At 49.5% G+C, this 18,152-nt stretch overlaps 9 protein-coding genes across 9 annotated transcripts; 6 read left to right on the plus strand and 3 right to left on the minus strand.

Annotated features, from left to right (window-relative positions):
* Positions 1 to 100: 100 nt before the first annotated feature.
* BO83DRAFT_315427 (kynureninase) lies at positions 101 to 1,654 on the minus strand (the record flags this gene model as incomplete). Its single annotated transcript, XM_025527622.1, has 4 exons — positions 101 to 516; positions 580 to 1,057; positions 1,110 to 1,447; positions 1,495 to 1,654. 4 exons carry the CDS (start codon positions 1,652 to 1,654, stop codon positions 101 to 103), a joined length of 1,392 nt encoding a protein of 463 aa, XP_025386923.1.
* A 257-nt stretch (positions 1,655 to 1,911) lies between these two features.
* Positions 1,912 to 3,907, plus strand: BO83DRAFT_379344 (indoleamine 2,3-dioxygenase). Its single transcript, XM_025531487.1, has 3 exons — positions 1,912 to 2,422; positions 2,503 to 3,123; positions 3,189 to 3,907. Exons 1-3 carry the CDS (start codon positions 2,129 to 2,131, stop codon positions 3,567 to 3,569), a joined length of 1,296 nt encoding a protein of 431 aa, XP_025386924.1. The 5' UTR covers positions 1,912 to 2,128; the 3' UTR covers positions 3,570 to 3,907.
* Positions 3,908 to 5,375: 1,468 nt separating this feature from the next.
* BO83DRAFT_315547 (MBL fold metallo-hydrolase) lies at positions 5,376 to 6,446 on the plus strand (the record flags this gene model as incomplete). Its single annotated transcript, XM_025527627.1, has 2 exons — positions 5,376 to 5,637; positions 5,680 to 6,446. 2 exons carry the CDS (start codon positions 5,376 to 5,378, stop codon positions 6,444 to 6,446), a joined length of 1,029 nt encoding a protein of 342 aa, XP_025386925.1.
* A 468-nt stretch (positions 6,447 to 6,914) lies between these two features.
* Positions 6,915 to 7,979, plus strand: BO83DRAFT_379346 (putative cysteine dioxygenase). Its single transcript, XM_025531488.1, has 3 exons — positions 6,915 to 7,248; positions 7,302 to 7,560; positions 7,613 to 7,979. Exons 1-3 carry the CDS (start codon positions 6,937 to 6,939, stop codon positions 7,699 to 7,701), a joined length of 660 nt encoding a protein of 219 aa, XP_025386926.1. The 5' UTR covers positions 6,915 to 6,936; the 3' UTR covers positions 7,702 to 7,979.
* A 237-nt stretch (positions 7,980 to 8,216) lies between these two features.
* On the plus strand, positions 8,217 to 10,301 carry BO83DRAFT_57038 (Zn(II)2Cys6 transcription factor). The gene has a single exon (XM_025537437.1). The coding sequence runs from the start codon at positions 8,344 to 8,346 to the stop codon at positions 10,075 to 10,077; it is 1,734 nt and encodes a 577-aa protein (XP_025386927.1). The 5' UTR covers positions 8,217 to 8,343; the 3' UTR covers positions 10,078 to 10,301.
* A 474-nt stretch (positions 10,302 to 10,775) lies between these two features.
* yaf9 (YEATS domain-containing protein YAF9) lies at positions 10,776 to 12,137 on the minus strand. Its single transcript, XM_025531489.1, has 3 exons — positions 12,020 to 12,137; positions 11,930 to 11,954; positions 10,776 to 11,863 (listed from the first exon to the last, which is right to left on the minus strand). Exons 1-3 carry the CDS (start codon positions 12,050 to 12,052, stop codon positions 11,157 to 11,159), a joined length of 765 nt encoding a protein of 254 aa, XP_025386928.1. The 5' UTR covers positions 12,053 to 12,137; the 3' UTR covers positions 10,776 to 11,156.
* A 149-nt stretch (positions 12,138 to 12,286) lies between these two features.
* On the plus strand, positions 12,287 to 13,754 carry horA (ubiquinone biosynthesis protein COQ11). Its single transcript, XM_025531490.1, has 4 exons — positions 12,287 to 12,434; positions 12,513 to 12,567; positions 12,631 to 12,971; positions 13,039 to 13,754. The coding sequence occupies exons 1-4, from the start codon at positions 12,389 to 12,391 to the stop codon at positions 13,458 to 13,460; spliced, it is 864 nt and encodes a 287-aa protein (XP_025386929.1). The 5' UTR covers positions 12,287 to 12,388; the 3' UTR covers positions 13,461 to 13,754.
* Positions 13,729 to 15,251, minus strand: BO83DRAFT_57080 (pre-mRNA-splicing factor SYF2). Its single transcript, XM_025537438.1, has 3 exons — positions 14,884 to 15,251; positions 14,190 to 14,825; positions 13,729 to 14,139 (listed from the first exon to the last, which is right to left on the minus strand). Exons 1-3 carry the CDS (start codon positions 15,124 to 15,126, stop codon positions 14,092 to 14,094), a joined length of 927 nt encoding a protein of 308 aa, XP_025386930.1. The 5' UTR covers positions 15,127 to 15,251; the 3' UTR covers positions 13,729 to 14,091.
* A 233-nt stretch (positions 15,252 to 15,484) lies between these two features.
* Positions 15,485 to 17,407, plus strand: BO83DRAFT_399745 (uncharacterized protein; the record flags this gene model as incomplete). Its single annotated transcript, XM_025533347.1, has 1 exon — positions 15,485 to 17,407. One exon carries the CDS (start codon positions 15,485 to 15,487, stop codon positions 17,405 to 17,407), a length of 1,923 nt encoding a protein of 640 aa, XP_025386931.1.
* Between the last annotated feature and the right edge of the window lie 745 nt (positions 17,408 to 18,152).

Below are 18,152 nucleotides of genomic sequence, written 5' to 3' on the forward strand. Positions count from 1 at the left end.
AGAATAAAATATTTTGGTATCTATTTCTAAAAATTATCCATCAAAGAGCGCACTATCAAAATAGGTCTCAGTCCTGCACAAGCAATCTAGTGAACCCCCGTCACTGTTGTAGTGCACCCTTGAAGATATTTACAAATGTCCAAACCTCGCTGAAGCTGTTGTACAAAGGAACCGGAGCAACACGCACGACACCCGGCTCCCGCTTATCGCAGACTATTCCTGCTTCCTGCAACTTCTGCGCAACATTCTGCAACAGGCCAGGCTTGAGTAGCAGACTCAGTTGTGCGCCTCTCGCATCGGGGTCTGTGGGCGTGATAATGCTAAACGGCCTGGATTCCTCTTCAGTATCCTTGAGCAAAAGGAACTCAAGGTATGCTGTTAGCATCTTTGATTTCTTGCGAAGATCTGCCATTGATGTTTCATCAAACACCGATAGGGCGGCACAAAGGCACGCTAGGTCGATGGCCGAAGGATTCGATATCTGAAACCCTCCAGCGCCAGGAATGGGCTTGAACTCTAGATATCAATCGAATCAGCTTACTAGCCCACGGAGTTGTCTATAGCAAAGTGCACACATACTGTTATCCATCTTAAATCTGACCGATCGATCACCACCATACCATCCGGTTAGACGGTGACGGAACTTGGGTGCATCTTCTCCCGCGCTGTAATCGACTTCTCCGTGTTGTTCATGCACGAAAAGGCCCCCCATTGCCCCGGGACCAGCATTTCCGTACTTATACGTGCACCATGCTGCAAAATCAACGTTCCAATCATGCAGGTTTAGCTCAACATTAGCGAAAGCATGGGCCAGATCCCAGCCAACAACCATGTTGCGTGAATGGGCATATTTAGTAATTTTCTGAATGTCGAACAGTTGTCCAGTATAATATTGGATACCAGGAAGGAGAATCATAGCAGCCTCATCAGCATGCTTGTCGATATAAGAGAAAATCTTCTGGGTGGAAATCTCGTATTCGCCTTCGTCTGGGCCGATGAGCACCATAGACTCCTTGGGATCCAGGTCATGCCAGGCAATGTGAGATTCGATAGCATACTATACTGAAGTCAGTGCCGTGGTAGCAGAAGGCAGCCTCTTTCGAACATACGTGATCACTTGGGAAAGCCTTCCAGTCCATCAAGATCTTGTGCTTGGTTTGCGTCGGCTTGTAGAAACTAGCCAGCAGAAGATGAAGGTTCGTTGTAAGTGTTCCCATCGCTGCGACTTCTTCTGGCTTTGCTCCCACAATCTTGCTCATTGATTCAGCTGCTTGCTCTGAGAGCAGCTGCCATTGCTTCAAAGGTGAGCCCTCAAGATCAGTGAAGTGGCCGCCAACTCCGATAGATGACCAAGTGTCCAGCTGTGCTTCCAAGTACTTCGCTGTGGCCTTGGGTTGAATGCCAAGTGAGTTACCGCAGAAGTAAATGCATGACTCGGGCGAAAGGCCTGTGACACTCAGTGACGAGATCTACAGCTGTCAGGATGGTACTAACCAGGCTTTGCTAACTTTTTGGAAGCAATGTTTGCTTTCGATGGGACGATGAACTTCTCCCGGAACGCAGCAAGGCTATCTGAAGAGTCTAGAGATACTGCATATTCCTTTGTCGCTGCTTCGGCGGGGAATGCCAGGCTGACGCCATTCGACTTCGACATTGTGGATTTGGATGGTAATTGAACAAGATATCGAAGAATAACGAGAAGGAATAGATGAATACCAGAAAGCAGCCGCTGACAGTCATCAATTAACATTTATATATGGACTGGCGTGTGATACAAGGCACTTCCGTTTGTCCCTCCCACCGGATCCGGATACCGTTCCGCTTCCGCCTCACCATCCGTGTTGCCGGAAGAGCGATAACACAGCATCCACTTTAGAAACCCGGGTGGTTGCTAAGTCTCCGCTGACCTACTGACTTTCTGTTCTGGAATGGTCGTTGTGAAACGGAGAATAACCTGTCTTTGCTCATTCAGATGGTTCTTCCGGGATCCTTGTGGATCCGGCTTTCTTCCGTCCATCCTTGGGAATACGATATAAACACCTGAATCTACTCTTACCTGCATAATGAACTATTCTATATTCTACAAAGACTTGTATATCAAGCTATACACTGAAGTGCACATATTATCATGCTTTACACACCAGACATTTCCCTTGTTGAGTACGGTGTCTCCCTCCAGAACGGGTTCCTCCCGGAAGTTCCTCCCGTACGAAGATTGGGAGACCCCTACTATTCTCCGTGGGAGGACATCGCACAAGACTTGCCTGAGCTCATCCAAACTGGTACAATCAGGAGGTCAGTGGATGACCTGGGTATACTCTCTACGAAGAAGTTGCGGGGAGAACCTGAGTGGCGGAGAGCATATGTTGTGCTTGCTTACCTTACACACGCCTACATCTGGGGTGGTGACAAGCCGAAAGATGTATTACTCCCCTTATCTCAATACTACCTGTCTCATATATCACTACATATCTCGTGTCTTTACTGACACCAACGATACAGGTGCTACCCCCCTGCATCTCACGCCCATTCATCGAAGTATCAAACCACTTGGAGCTACCACCATGTGCCACTTATGCTGCCCTCAATCTTTGGAACTTCTCGGTACCATCCGCTGATACAGACGTTACGGATCCGGACAATCTATCAGTGGTGACCTCGTTTACAGGCACCAAGGACGAAGAATGGTTTTTTGTTCTCTCTGTCGCTATCGAGGCCAAGGGAGCACAGCTCATCGAGCTAATGCTGGATGCTATGCATGGAGCCAATGTTGATGATAGCAAGCGTGTTGTCTCTCGTCTTGAGCAACTGAACTATGGTCTGAAGGAACTTGGTGACCTCTTGGAGCGCATGTATGAAAATTGTGCGCCGCCCGTTTTTTACCATCAACTACGCCCCTACCTGGCCGGTAGTAAGAACATGGCATCGGCTGGGTTACCAAATGGTGTATTCTACGATATCGGGGGAGGCCGAGGCGAGTGGCACCAATACAGTGGTGGTAGCAATGCTCAGAGTTCGTTGATCCAAGCCTTCGACATTTTCTTGGGCGTGGAGCATTCAGCCACCGGAGAGACCAAGTCTCACGGCAAGCCGAATCCTCAAGTCATGACTGGCTTTATGCAGGTAAGAGTTGATCTCCCAGGAGGCATCCAGACCAAGCAATGTCGATATTGATTGTATATTTCTAGATCATGCGAAACTACATGCCAGGCCCTCACCGACGCTTCTTGGAAATGATGCTCCGCACGTCCAATGTGAGATCCTATGTCTTGAGCCACAAGCCCGGATCTGCTTTGAGGGATGCATACAATATGGCAGTTATATCACTTGGGGGATTCCGCGATAAGCATGTGCGGATGGTTACTCGATACATCATCATGGCTGCAAGGACTCCGCCGCCAAACCAAGTATCTGCGAGGACAAACCTGGCCACGACAACGTCGACAATAGTGGACAATTCTCATGAGAAACTCAACGCCGGCGTCAGAGGAACGGGCGGGACAGATTTGATACCGTTTCTCAAACAGACCAGAGACACAACGAAGGCTGCAGCCAGCTACACCGACTAAAACCGCAGCGATGCAATTGAACTTTTTGGCGATGCGACTCTTAATACCATATAAGCAAATCGTTTCATGAATTTCATAACCCCTTACAATTACCGAGTCATGATTGATTACTAGAGGATTTTCTTGTTGCACAATTACTTCATAGGACATGTTCAGGACAGGCAGGTCTGCGGGGACGGGAGCGGAGGCGGATACGGATGGCGGGAAAGCTGGACTTTCGATGATATCCGAGGGGAGCCGCAGGAACTGAGTCTTATCGCGTGCCATCTATCTGCCTCCACTTACATCATGATAGAAGCACACTTGAATCATTTCTTCCGTGTTTATCGGGACCCGTAGTGGTTGGAGACCTATTAGTGTAGTGATAAGTAGCAGAACCGTTATTCACAGTCACCAAATGCATCTCCTCTATTGCGGGTATTGGCCATGCAGCCATTGTTCCCACCTTATCGGCAAGCAGGACCACTGTTACACAAAAGCAAACAGAGTCTGTAAGAAGGGGCCAACCAGGCCAAGCGATCTTCCTGCTCTCCTTGACACTGATACCCACTGGTCTCCTTCGAGAATGGCGCTAGAACCTCCACTGTAGTCGTCCACAAGAGGACACTGTTGTATCAGTAACTCCCACATGCAGCACCTACAATACATAACGGGCTTCTCACATCCCAACACAACGAGTGAGCATGTCAATTATGCTCGACATCCGCTAATACTGCCCAATTGAAAGTTCCCGAAGAACGAAGTTATCGTTTCTCTATACTAAGTGCAAAAAGACAAATCAACACCGATTCGGCGACCAACAAAGCCCTACCGTAGCATATCGAAACCCATGATACCTCATGTAGTAAATCAAGCACCAACCAGCCCTCTCCCAATATATCAGATGAACGAGACATCTGACCAAGAACCTCCCCTTTGCTCTCCTGCTAGTAACCCAAATAGGAACCTATGCGGTCATTGTTCTCGTGACTGTCCTTCTCTCCCATAGCACCAATTTGTCCTTTCCCACGGGATACCCCTTGCCCTCCCATATCAGCAACTTGCTACCAGGTTAAACACAGCCAGCCAGCCTATCAGCCCACCCAATCAACACCTAACAAACCAAATTCAACCGGGCCAAATCCCCGACCTGTAATCTGTTATCCAAGTCTCACATTCCGGCCAAGCAGGTCTCAACCAAGACGAAATCAAGGGGGGTGCCGCGAAAATAGGTATCGGCGATTGAAACTTATCCGTTCGGCGACCGGCTTATCACACCATCAACGCCATTATGGCGATGCACACCGCAATTCTCAGCCAGTGAGATATGTTGTCGCAGATCTGAGGAATTTCAAGTACTCCTGGGTGTCCAGGAAGGTGGTTTGAGGCGGTGATACGTATGTCTGGTGGTCATGGCGTTCGATGGGCTTGTGGTTGCTTCTTTATAGGTAATTTTCTAGTTGTTCTTGGTGCAGTGGCGGATAAGATAAGGAGATGGATATATATTAAGTACACTACCGGATTTGAACAGGAACCCGGGGACCTTGAAAAGCCTTCAGTTCGGCGAGGTAGGGGATCGGGGATCGGGATTGAGATGGCAATTGTATAGAGTCATAGTATTAGCATCTCGCCCGAGAGGAGGAATGAATATATGTAAGAGGTTTCTAAGTATCAAAAGAAAAGACATTTTAGAGAAGAAAGCGACATACATATTGGGTCAATTGTATGAAGTCAAAAAAAGCTGCACGAACGAAGTATAGTATACATCAATCACTATCGCAACATCTACACAAAGAGAAGACAAAGAGACACCAACAGCAACACACGATGGAACCAATCATCCATCCCATATTCGAGAAACGAACCTCAACATGGCAGTACATCGTAGCCTGTCCCGAGACACACGAAGCCGTGATCATCGACCCAGTCCTCGACTTCGATCCATCCCAACTCACCGTGACTACGACCTCAGCCGACGAACTTCTTTATCTTGCAACCTCAAAGGGCTATCACATCACTCGAATCCTCGAGACACACGCTCATGCCGACCATCTCACCGCGGCCCACTACATCCAGACCAAGCTCCATCGTCAACAGCGCTCATCCTCCTCCTCCTCCTCCTCCTCATCAGAATTAAGTCCCAAAGTCCCCATCTGCACCGGCCACCGCATCCGCCAAGTCCAAGCCACATTCGCACAACGATACAACATCCCGCCCAACGACCTAGAAACCGCATTCGACCACCTCTTCCAAGATGACGAGACCTTCCAGATCGGACGCATCACCGCCCAAGTCCTCCACCTGCCCGGCCACACGCCTGATCACAGTGGGTACATGATAGGCAGCAATGTATTCACAGGAGACTCGATCTTCAACCCGGACGTGGGCAGTGCGCGGTGTGATTTCCCGCATGGAGATGCCCGCGCCTTGTATCAGACTATGCGGAAGCTGCTGGCGCTACCGGAGCATGTTAAGCTGTATACGGGGCATGATTACCCGCCTGCGGTTGAGGGGGATTCTACGACTAATCGGGCGCCTAAGGCTTTTGTGACAGTCAAGGATCAGAAAGAGGAAAATAAGCATGTGAAGGAGGGGACTGTGGAAGAGGAATTTGTGAAATGGAGACAGGAGAGGGATTCTGCGTTGGGTGAACCTCGTCTCTTGCATCCTTCGTTGCAGGTCAATGTTCGCGGTGGGAGATTACCTTGGGGTGATACGGGGAATCGGCGGAGGGCTTTTCTTTGGATGCCTGTGAAAGTCCCCGAGGTTATGGAGAGTGGTGGTAGGAGAGGTGTGTCTACGATGTCTATGTCGTCGGCTAGGATCGGGGGTAGTGGTTTGCGGGCTGTTCTGAGGTCTGTTGATAGGTTGAAGATGGTTATGCGCAGGTTTGTATAGATTAGTTGTGTATAGCATGATGGTATTAATTAGATCAATTTGGGCATTCTTTGTGACAGAAGGATCAAAACCTCCACGTAATGATATGCGCGGTCAAGTGGCCTAGAACTTGGTTATCGTCGTCATGAGCCGTCTCAGGAGATCCTGAGCTGGACATTTGTCTGTCGCACGCGGTGTGTAGATCGGATTCCGGGGGTTGTTCAAGGGGTTACTGAATGCCTCTGATGGGAGCTTTTCATTGGTTGATGGTTATATGCGGGGCGTTCATTGGATGATTCGCAATCGCCGATAGGTGTCTCCCCGGTCGCCGATTGAACTTGTCGGCCATCCAGAAGCTGTGTGTGTTGAACAAAGTACGGAGCTGGGACTTTATCTAAAGCTACCAATATCACAGCTCAATTCAGATATAAAGGAACAACGGGAAGACCATGTTCCACTTCCAATAGGTACCAAACTTTCAACAATCAGCTTATACATCTTGGTGACAACAATGGCTTCTACAATGCTTGCATCTTTCCCTGGCACTACTGCCAGCTACACTACCTCCCATCTGAACAAGGACTCGGCTCCGTTATTGGTCGGAGAGGACAACTATACATTTGAGCAGCTTGTTCAAGACCTGAGAAGCTACCTGGGTAGCTCTCGAGGCATAGATGGAGAAAATGTTGACCACAACGTTCTGATTGCCTTCATGTCCAAATACGCTTCTAACCCTAAAGACTGGTCACGGTTCGCACGCAACGACGTGAGCAAGAACTATACTCGCAACTTGGTGGAGGATATCAATGGCTGTGCCAACCTAGTGAGTCCCATTTTGGAGGTTGTTATGGTCCCTGACGACTAACAAGTTGACAGCTGGTGTTGGTCTGGAACCCGCAAAAAGGCTCGCCCATCCATGATCACGCAGATGCGCACTGCATCATGAAGATTCTAGGGGGAGAACTGAACGAAGTGATATACGACACGCCAGACCCCGAACGGGGCCACGATGCGCCTTTGACGGTCAAGCAAGAGACAACGTACAAGACCGACGAAGTTGCGTATATCTGTGACCAGATCGGATTGCATAGGGTCATGAACCCACAGAAAGATCAAGTTGCTGTTTCTTTGCACTGTAAGCTGGCCTTGATCCTGCGGAAAGTTATATTTGTCTGATGCGTCTGCAGTGTATACGCCGCCTAATGCCGCGGACTTCGGCTACAACATTTATGATCGCGAGACTGGACGGAGCAGCCATGTGTATCAGGCATCTTAGGGAGTGAGAGGAGGATTTGGACGAGGACAGACGAGTGCAGGACACTCGCTATGATTCATAACTAGCGTTGATTCATATGTATGCATTTTAATTGGGCTTTGGCAGACCTGGAATCTGAAATTCCAGAGACTGTTGCTATTCGCATCTTTGTATTACAGCGACCTGGATCAGTTTGAGGCAAATAAGCCATGCATATTAATACCCAGTTCAATGTCTTTTCAGGACTGCCGCTCTTCGAGGTAGTTGATGCAGATTGGATAATAAAAATTATTTTCCCACATAGTCTAAAACAGATAATTCGATTCTTATTGCATATAAGATGGACTCACTTACGGATAAAATTATAAAGAGATAAAATAGAATTCATTGACTTTGCGAGGTACTGCAGTGGCGATATTCACTTACTCTTTATGCATAAAATAGATTAGTCATGTGAGCTTATGAGTCTGCATTTGCCCGAGTAGGCATGGACCATAAAGTGTGCATCTCCATGACTGTATCTGCTTCGACGCCAGCTGGATTCTTCTTCTGTCTCATCGCCCCCGGAACAGTCGTTGGTATTTATTGATACTATGCTACTACTTTTCATACTCTTTGGACATATGTCAGAATGAATGAGAGCTCCCAGCCGGAATACTGAACATGACTCGTCCGTCACCGCTGGCCTGTACGGAATGTCGCAAGCAGCATCTCAAATGCGACGCCCAAGCCCCCACCTGCTCTCGCTGCCTACAGAACCGACTAAAGTGTAATTATCTTCCTTCTAGACGTGGAGGGAGACGGAAAACCCGTGAAGCACTTCGGCAGCATCACGATGCATCTTCCGCGGACTTGCTCTTGTCACCTCACCCTACCGATATGAGTGGGCGTGATGCTTCTTCGACTGTTTCTGGTCAGCAGAACCAGCGCATCAGCCCAGTCGTGGAAGGCCAAGCTCAAGACGCTGCAGATTCGGATGCTCGGCTAGTCCGCCTGTATTATGAGAACTTTCACTCAGCGCATCCAATCCTGGTTCCCGCGCCCTTGTATGAAGAACGCAAGTACCCAGCGTACTTGCATGAAGTAGTCACACTCATAGGTGGCCATTTCTTATCAACTGGCTCCCTTCCTGATATGGCCAGTGTGCAACTGAGCGCTGATGGAGAAAGGACGCCATGCAAGGTTCAGGCACTTTTGCTTTATTCGATACTTTCATCCGCTCGCGGCGAGTGCTCGCAAGCTCACACATCCTTTTCGCAAGCTGTCGACATTGCGTTGGAACTTGGAATGTACCGACAAGAGTTTGCGTCCACGTCTTCCAATGCCGTAGAAGCTGAGAGCTTGCGCCGGACTTGGTGGGAGCTTTTTATCGTCGATGTCTACATGGCAGCTTTGCAGAAGAGAGTGGTCTTGCGATGCAGCGGTGTTCCTTACGACGTTGCTTTGCCGTGCGAGGAGTCCGTATATGCCAATTACACCAATATACCCTCACCGCCCACTCTTGCTGGGTTCAATAAACGCATCTTCGCTGATGAAGAAACAAGCTACTCATCTTTCAGCTATCGTATTGAAGCGGTATGCATCCTGGCCCGGGTATTAGTCCTCAATAGCCTGCCAGAAACACACAGGGATCACCTGCAAGCTGTGGAAAATGCGCTTGTCAGCTGGACAAATCACCTTCCACCAAACAAAGTCGATATCGTGGATACGTACGGCAGCGTTGATGAAATACTGTTCCAGGCACACACTACTATCCACTTTGCTGCAATGCTCCTGCATCTTCCAAGAAGCAGTCTTCGGCCCGTCTGTCCAGAAACAGAATGTCCGATTTGCCCAGTGATTCCATCTCGGCTTTCGCCATCCTTCACCCGACATGTTCATGATATTAAAGCTACGGAGGCATCCAAGCAACTCTCCAATCTTCTTTCAGTCCGCCCCAGCGTGCAGAGATACAGTCCATTTGTCGTTTTCAGCTTAGTACTGTGTGGAATGGTCCAGCTTGCCACAAGTCGCATCCATTCCTCAGAATGTTCTGATCATCACTGTAACAGAATCATTTTGGTTCTAGGCTGTCTGAAGACACTGAAACAGAAATGGCCCATCGCAAATCGAGCTCACTACTTCCTCCGGAGCGTAGCAGCAGAAACATTTACGGCCTGGATTGAGTCTCGATATCCACAAACCAGCAACGCTGTGCCTCTAGCCTCAAGAAATGGTCCCAGCTTTCCACCTGAAAATAATGCTTGGCTCTCTGTTGTTAGCAGCAATGACACATCCAGACCTGTGGAGACTGACGCACAAGGCATATTCTCGCCGGGGCTGTTATCCGCATACATCGACCCAACTTGCAGCGAGCCGCTGCTTCTAGGTCCTATGCCTGAGCTTGACTTCACATGATCTGCCTCAATGTGATGACCAACCAGAGGCTAATAATCTGCGAACGTGCAATCTCCCGAGGACCTTTGAACCTTGCTTGAGGGGCCCTACTACCTTATTCGCTGCATTATCATGGACCGCGCTACTACTACTCTGGGTGTCGCTGTGATGCACATTAAGCAGACTTTGCAGCACTAAACGCTATCCTGCCTGGCACTGCTCACGGCTATTGCTACGGACTCGGGCTTGCCCTCAAATTACGCCTTCCAAGCCTCCATTTCGTCCTCCGCGGACTTGGCTACGTGAAGTGTCCCCGCAGCTACGCTCACCTCGACTAGGCCGATCGCTGTTCAAAAAGAGATTTATGGTCTTCTTGTAAGCTGATGCATCGTATCACCATTTTATTATGGATCTTGTCGAGCGTGGCTTGAATGAGAAACAGGGTTGACTGTCGCTTCTAATACCTGTTATGAAACGGAAAAGCGATCTTTGCTGGATCTACCAGAAGCCGAACATCTGTTATATGAGGGATTGGTTGGTCTCAACATGCCTCTACGTTCTGAATGTTAGGGGATGGTTGCTGGGCGGGTTAAGGAAAACCAGACCATGCGGACAGCCGTGGCTCACTGGCAGTGCAAGTAGCCGGAGGCCATGAACATGAGCCAGCACTTGAAAGTTCAAAAGCATGATAATATTCGCATCCAATTTGTATGTGTAGCCCTCAATTTTAACTATCTGCGTTAACCTGTATCATGATAGTATTGAACCGGAATTGTTCACTGTAGGCTACCAAGTCGTGCAGATGTATGTCCTGCGAGTCTGCCAGCAAGGTAATAAACCTGGAAGTAGCACTGCAGCGAAGGCTCAGCATACAAGGGTCATGAGCCCTTCGGGGTCCCGTAGGCTAGTGATGATGCGCCTTATCCCACCCTAAGAAGGGAGTACTTCGGGGAACACTGGTTTATCAATGCCAGCAAGGAGGACCCAAAGATCGCCGGACAATAACGATGCCAACTGGGCAACCGAAGCGTATCAACACGCGGGTAGAGCACGTCTCAGAACGTGTTATCAAAACATCCACATTCCAATCTTCTCAACACTTAACGCTTCTTTGTAGTAGCCGGGACGCCCTCACTCGCACGCAGCTCCGCCAACTTCTTCTCCCGCTCAATCAACCGTTCCTTTTCCTCTTTGATCATCCGTTCAACCGTCTTATTCGCCTCCCCCAACCGATCCATCTCACTACTCTCCGTCGTCCGACTATACGGATTCTCCGCGGACGAGTTCGCTGGAATCTCAGCCGTCCTTACCCCTTTCTGCTGCTGCTGCGACTGCTTGGTATTCTTGCCACCCTTTCCCTTCTGCGGCTGCCCTGCTGCCCCCGCGCCACCCGTCAAGAGCTCATAAAACTGCTCCACGGGTTCATTGAACACCACCTCCTCATAGTTCTGGCTGACCACCAGCTCGCGGCGCTCTTTCTTCGCTTCCGCGTCTGGCCCGTACGGATGCAACTTCAAGCTATGCCATAGGGTCTGTGGCTTCTCGGTTGACTCCGGAACAAAGTATAGTTTGATCTGGATCTCGAATTCACCCCATCCGGTTTCGGTCACTTCGAAGGGGGCCTGTTCGATCGTTCGCACGTTCTGGGCGTAAGTCTCGTGGAGCTTGAATTGTACTTTCTTGAGCCAGTAGGATATGTCTTCGCCGTTGACGCCTTTCACGAATACCCGCCACTGGTGCGTGTGGTCTGCTGGGACGTGGGGGGGTTTCTTGGCTGGGTCGAAGGGTTGAGCTTCGCTGCCAAAGACTGTTATGGCTTGTTAGGATGGACTTGACTTGGAAATCGAAAAGACAATGGAAAGTAGAGGCATACCGAACGGCCGGAAGACAGAGACGCCCTTTATAGGTGTGATAGGTTAGTCGATCGGCCTGGTCTTGTATGATCTGGGAGGGATGGACTCACTCTGACGCGCTTGGTTCCTGTCGCGGATGGCATGCTGCAAGTCTGACAATATAACCAATCTGAGATAGGCAGGTGGTATGCAGATACCGGGCAAGAAAAGAATATATCGATGGTTAAGAGGGAGGTGTGAAGTTCCAGTGTCGCTCTTGTCGCGATCCAGGCCGCGGAATCTCTGCAGTTGCACGTGACGGATGCGGGTGATACGATAAGGAATCCGGCGGAAGCTGAGCTGCGGCGGGCGGTCGTTGCTTCCTCCGGGTTCGAGCTCCGGCGATTTGGAATTCATGAAAATGTTTCGTTGACTTCAGTCCTTTAATTCTCACAAAAGCAAAATACATTCAATCTGAGTTTACTTGATTTTATCCTACAATGGCAGCAAAAAGGGTGGTTGTCGCCGGCGGAAACGGCTTCTTGGGTATGTGATGCAGGCAGTCTATGTACCTACCAGCCGGACGCTTGAGCAATCAATGCTAACAGCTTATTTCACGTACAGGTTCGAGGATTTGCAAATCGGCTGTCGCTAGAGGCTGGGAGGTTACGTCGCTCAGGTACGAACGCTATTGATCTTGATATCTTAAGGAATCTGCCTAATCCATACACACTGATATTAGTCGCTCCGGAGAACCGCGATGGGATACCGTTACTGGTTCTCTCAGTCGTCCAAGCTGGGCCAGCTCGGTCGAATGGGCTAAGGCCGATATGCTCAAGCCGGAAACCTACAAACCCTTTCTGAATGGTGCGAACGCCGTCGTCCATAGTATGGGAATTCTCCTCGAGGCGGACTATAAAGGGGTGGTGCAAGGACGAGAACCGATTCTTAGCGGGCTGCAAAAGGCATTTGCAGCGTCAAAACCAGGCAGTCAGGATCCGTTACAAAGGCGGGAGGGAGAGCCTCTTCAAGTGAAAGAGCGTAATGGGCAGTTTACATATGAGCTTATGAATCGCGATTCTGGTTCGTGCGATGCCGGGTTATGATTGAATGAATTGATTGCTAACATCTTGATTACCGTTCATTTTAGCGGTCGCATTGGCGCAAGAAACCCTTAACGAACATGTCCCGACTTTCCTCTACATATCTGCTGCTTCAGGCACGCCGGTTCTCCCAAGTCGATATATCACAACGAAGAGAGAGGCGGAATCTATCATCGCGGCGAAGTTACCGGAACTGCGGAGTGTCTTTGTGCGAGCCCCGTTTATGTACGATGAAAGCAGAAAGTTCACACTCCCCATTGCTCTTGGTGGCTTCGTCGGTTCTCAGGTTAATGCGCTTTTGGGCAACAGACTGGACTTCCTGGGCTCCATGGTCACGAAACCCTTCCACGTGGATACTGTGGGTGAGGCTGTAATGGAAGCCCTGGATGACGAATCTGTCCAAGGTGCCTTGGGAGTAGAGAAGATAGAAGCGCTAGCTACGAAAGCGTGGAGGAAGAGCATGCTATGAGGGAGGAGCACATAGACGAGAAATTGATTGCCAAACTAACATGTCAGACTGGCTGCTTGGGGCCTGGAGTGAGAATATGTCCAAGGTGAGCAAGGCGAAGACCTATCTACCGGCCAGACCCATGGAAGGCCTGTGAATTTAGGTCAAATTCCCGATCGAGCGCACGTCATCATCTGATTCCGCTCTGAGATAATGGCATCAGCAGAGTGGCTTTGTGACCAGGCCATCTCGAGCTGTCCAGGAAATCTCTCTGGAAACTGCCATAGTGTACACTACATCATGTATAATAAATGAGGCTATAACCCAACATGCCCAATTCGTGTTTCAAGGGACCACCTGTCATTAAAACCGTCAAGTAACTTGGTATCTCGGTCAAGATGATGATGTGACTGAGATAGGTGCGGCTCGTATGTGCGATAACTGGATGCCAACTTCGTCAAGCAGGGTGGCGGACCCTGCAAGGGGAGGTTCGTCGGCGACCTTCTTTGCATTTGTCCAGTATAGTCCGGAACGAGGTGCAGAGACTTGAAAATTGACGAAGCGCACACATCAAGTTGCTGTCATGCAGGTCTTTTTGCAAGACGACTGTACGTTTGAACTGTCCTGCAGATTCAGATTTTCTTGGCGTAAATCAGATCATCGTACCACGCTCGAAGCTGTCGCGAATTTCCGTAGTGTACTGGAAGGCATTAGCTAGGGCTTTTGACAATTGACAAAGTAGGAACGCACCTTGTTATAGAATCTCGACAATTTTTGGTTGAACTGCTTGTTCTTTTCGTTGATGTAAGTGACGTCGCCGTCGTCGTCTCCACGGCGGTCCCTCCGCTTCTTGAGTCGGACTTCCTCAGCTTTCCGAAGATTATCCACGAGCTTGTCAACAGCTGCTCTGTCGGGCTTGTTCTCCGTGAAGCCAACACTGTCGGCAGTAGAGTAGAAAGAGCCATTCTTATCGACGGCGATCATTTCACCGTCATTGGTCTCAACGATCTCGAGATCGCCATTGGCAGCAGCCTTTTCGATCGCTGCCAGCTTCTCCCTCTCGTAGGTTTCGAGGTCAGGCTGTACTTCCCGCAGCTGTCTCTTGTACACTTTTTTCGCGTCTTGGGTGTAGTCCTGGAATGCGACATTGTCCCGATGACGCTGCTTCTTTTCCATACGCTTGTCCCATTTTTCAGACTCGTCGACAGTCCAATCCCAGGCACGCTTACGCTCAAAATCCTCGCCAGCGGCTTCTGTGTCAGCCTTGAGAAGGTTATGCGATGCGAAAGCATGTTTGCGAGAGAGCGAAGAAAGCAGCGACGGATCGGTTGCGAGACGCTGTGTTTCGGCAGCCGTTTCTTTCAGATTCCGCTCAGTAGCGGTTTTCTGAAATGATGTCAGTACGAACACAACGTACAGTGGCCCTTCACTACCATGAACTTACTGCGCGAGCTTGGAGAGCCTTGAATCTTTCTTGTCTTTGACGGGCTCTTGAGGCAGCATCATCGTCTTTTTTGTCCGTACTGGCGTCATTTACGCTAGCCTCTCCTCCTGATTCTCCCTGTGCCTTCTCTTTTGAGGGTGATGTAGGTTCCTTGCGATCATCGCCGGCTTGGTCATTCTTTGCGGATTGCTTGGGCATTTCCTTGGCGCCAGAAGGGCTGGCCGCAGACTGCTCGGCAGGCATGCTGCTAACAGATAGGAGTGTGTAAGTCTCCAAGAAATGTCTGTTGGGGTGAATTCGTAAAAAAAAAAATAGTCGGGTATAAGGAACCTCGAGTATATTGATGAGCGAAAAGCAAACGAAGGTCGGTTTCTGACTAAAGGACTGAAGCCTCGATTCCGGATCGGAGTTGCAGTTACGCCATGGCACACCGCCATGTTGACCGCCTTGCCCCTGGTGGATTGCCGGGCGTTATTATGCTTTATCCACCCGCTGCCATCTCCACTTCCCCAACCCCGGATTATCACTGGCATGCCCATTGAAGACCGCCTCCACTGTGTCAGTTGTCTGTGTCCTTGATGCCTAGAAGTAGTCGAAATCTATGTCACTATACTCTCGATTGTGTGTGCTATCACGGTGGCGGGCATTGAGGTCGTTCCATATCCCACCATCGCTGGGCCGCCATGTCTCCATCGACGTCAACTCGAGAGCTTCATATACCGAGCCCACTCCGTCCCACCTGGTCAGGTTCGCTCTGACAGGTACCACGAAACCTTCTCACAATGATGTCTCCAATCCTGAGCTTGACAAGCACCTCTCGGATATATTTCTCGGTGATTGGCCCTTGGTGTCTCTACCACCACCTTTTTGGAGCTCTTCTGGTCGAGAACCACAAAGCCCCGATGAAATCGCATCGTTCAAAGCCCTGAAGCATGACGTACGAAACCTGCGTCACTTACAGGTATTCATTGAAAGAACTGTAAATGAAACAGAGGGCAGTCTACTTTTACAGACACAATCCTGCGCCCTTTTAGCGAAAGCGCTAAATCGTTGCCAGCGAAAGAATTCCTACGGCGAGATCCTCACGGCGCTCAATGCTATCATCACAAGACTGGAGAAAATGAGACTACCGCGTACGAGTAATCTCTACTTTTTGGGGATGTACTATGCTGCACTCTCATTGTCTGCGCCGGCTCTTGAAAGGTTTCTGGATGGGTACCTTTCCGTTGGCCTGTGGCCCCTGGACAGCCTCGCAAGTGAATCTATAGTGAATGCGCTCCTCAATGCCCTTCACTATAAGAGGTTCCGTGAGGTTACTATTGATACGGACGCGATACTGGAATTGATTGAGGGAGACAAGCAACGAAGGAAGAGAAACCTTCACGATCTGCTGTCCTGGGGCGATTCTGCCGGCCCAGCAATGCATCGTGGGCATTATCTTTGTTTACTCGCGAAATTGCGGAGCAGAGACCTTCTATCTGAAGTCTGGAGGCAAGCAATGTGGAGACTTTCGCCAAGCGCTTCCCCTGAAATGTACCAATGTATGTACTCTTGTATAGTGACTCTGTTGGAAAGTGGTGATGTTCTCCGAGCTATGGATTACTTGCAAGAAGTGTCGAAAAACTCCCAGGAAATGCTTCCTGGTATCTCCGAGTTCAAAGACGTCAACATGCTGCTTGAGTCAGAAGTTATTGGTCCTCTGTTACCTCGGATGGCAGGTGAGAAAGAGTACTTGAAGCTTCTTGAGGCCCAATTAATACAGATCGAGCACAAGCTGGGTCTCAGTTGGGATTCTGAAGGCCCCTATCACACGAATATAGGTGATCCGCACTCGATAATATCTGATATACCTCTCTTTAATATCGATGGTGACAGCACAGGCTATGAGAGCGTTGCACGCTTGATTACCGAAACCAACGCCTCCGGATGCTCCAGGTCAGCGACAGATCTCGGCAAGATTGCAGAACTGCTTGAAGAACACGAGGGAGACGTTATTCCTGTATCTTTGCCATCAACTGAAGGCCAGGATATGGAGTATGCCTGGTTTCCCCGATATTCTCCAGTTCACTGTTCGGGGGCCTCTCCATCTGCTGGGAAAGAGGGTACTGAGCCATGGACACCTTCAACGTTAGGCTTAGTCCGTGTCAGCTGCGATAGCAGTGGATCCCCTCTCGAGCGCTCCATTCATGTGATGCAGCTTGGTCGCTTGGCAAGGAGAGCCAGATGTCCACATGATCAGGATCCAAGCTATGATATTCCTTGGGAAGAGACCGAGCATATGATTGCGTGGGATCGTGTCTATGGCCAGCTCATCGCTGTATACGTTGGACCAAGCGACGAGCCTATTGAGAGTCGCATAGAGTCACGAGCTGCACGAGCGCGATCTGGTATTGAGGCGATCACCACAGTCTTTCTTCATGGTGATACGGCGCCAACTTCTCAGGGTGATCTGATATCTTTTATTGGAAATGCGTCTATGCATTATTACATCGAGGAAGATCTAAGTCCGGACCTCATGCTATAATTGCTTCTCTTTTTGGTCACTGGTGTACATAAGCATTGAGCTCGAAGTACTTGCTCAGCACAAATAGCCTCTTTCTGCTACGATGCTTTTCCGGCAATTACCATCGAAGACTTTCCTGGAAGAAGCTCATATTTGCTCTGTCGGATATTGCATCTCGCAAAGTGTGTCCGCATTAGGGCCTTATTTCCCCCTATGCTCGGAAGCTAATGCTATATTTTGCTATGGGAAGTTGCTATCAAACTTGCATGCTAACAGCATCTCTTGCATAGTCTGTGTATGCAGCTTGGCAGGCATGTTCAGCATAGCCACAGCGATTCGTGATACACTCTCTTCCTAACATAGCAGAAGGTTATGCTCAACCAGCTAAGAATCTGGGGAAGCCAGCATCATCCTTAGCAGTCCTCATCTCGCATGACCACAATCTCTCAACCTCTGTGGCAGAGACTATGCAATGCAACTCGCATCTTCTAAGGCTACATACTGTTATAACGGAGAGCCAGAACGTGATGCACTTTCACCAGCAAAGAACCATGCTGTCGGCCAAGTCCGAGAGCACGGCTTCATGTTAAGTTAAGCCACGTCAATACCATTCAAGTGGACAATGGGCGAGACATGGTCCCATGGTTTGATCGTGTGCTCTACCGCCTGCTCAATGTCAGATAACATTATCTGGCAGGTGAGCTGAAGCCCCTTGCAACTTCCTGTCTCATATTACGTCAGTTTTCCGTGTTACCACAATGACGGT

The sequence above is a fragment of the Aspergillus eucalypticola genome, assembly GCF_003184535.1.
Source record: "Aspergillus eucalypticola CBS 122712 chromosome Unknown BO83scaffold_16, whole genome shotgun sequence".
Lineage (NCBI taxonomy): Eukaryota > Fungi > Ascomycota > Eurotiomycetes > Eurotiales > Aspergillaceae > Aspergillus > Aspergillus eucalypticola.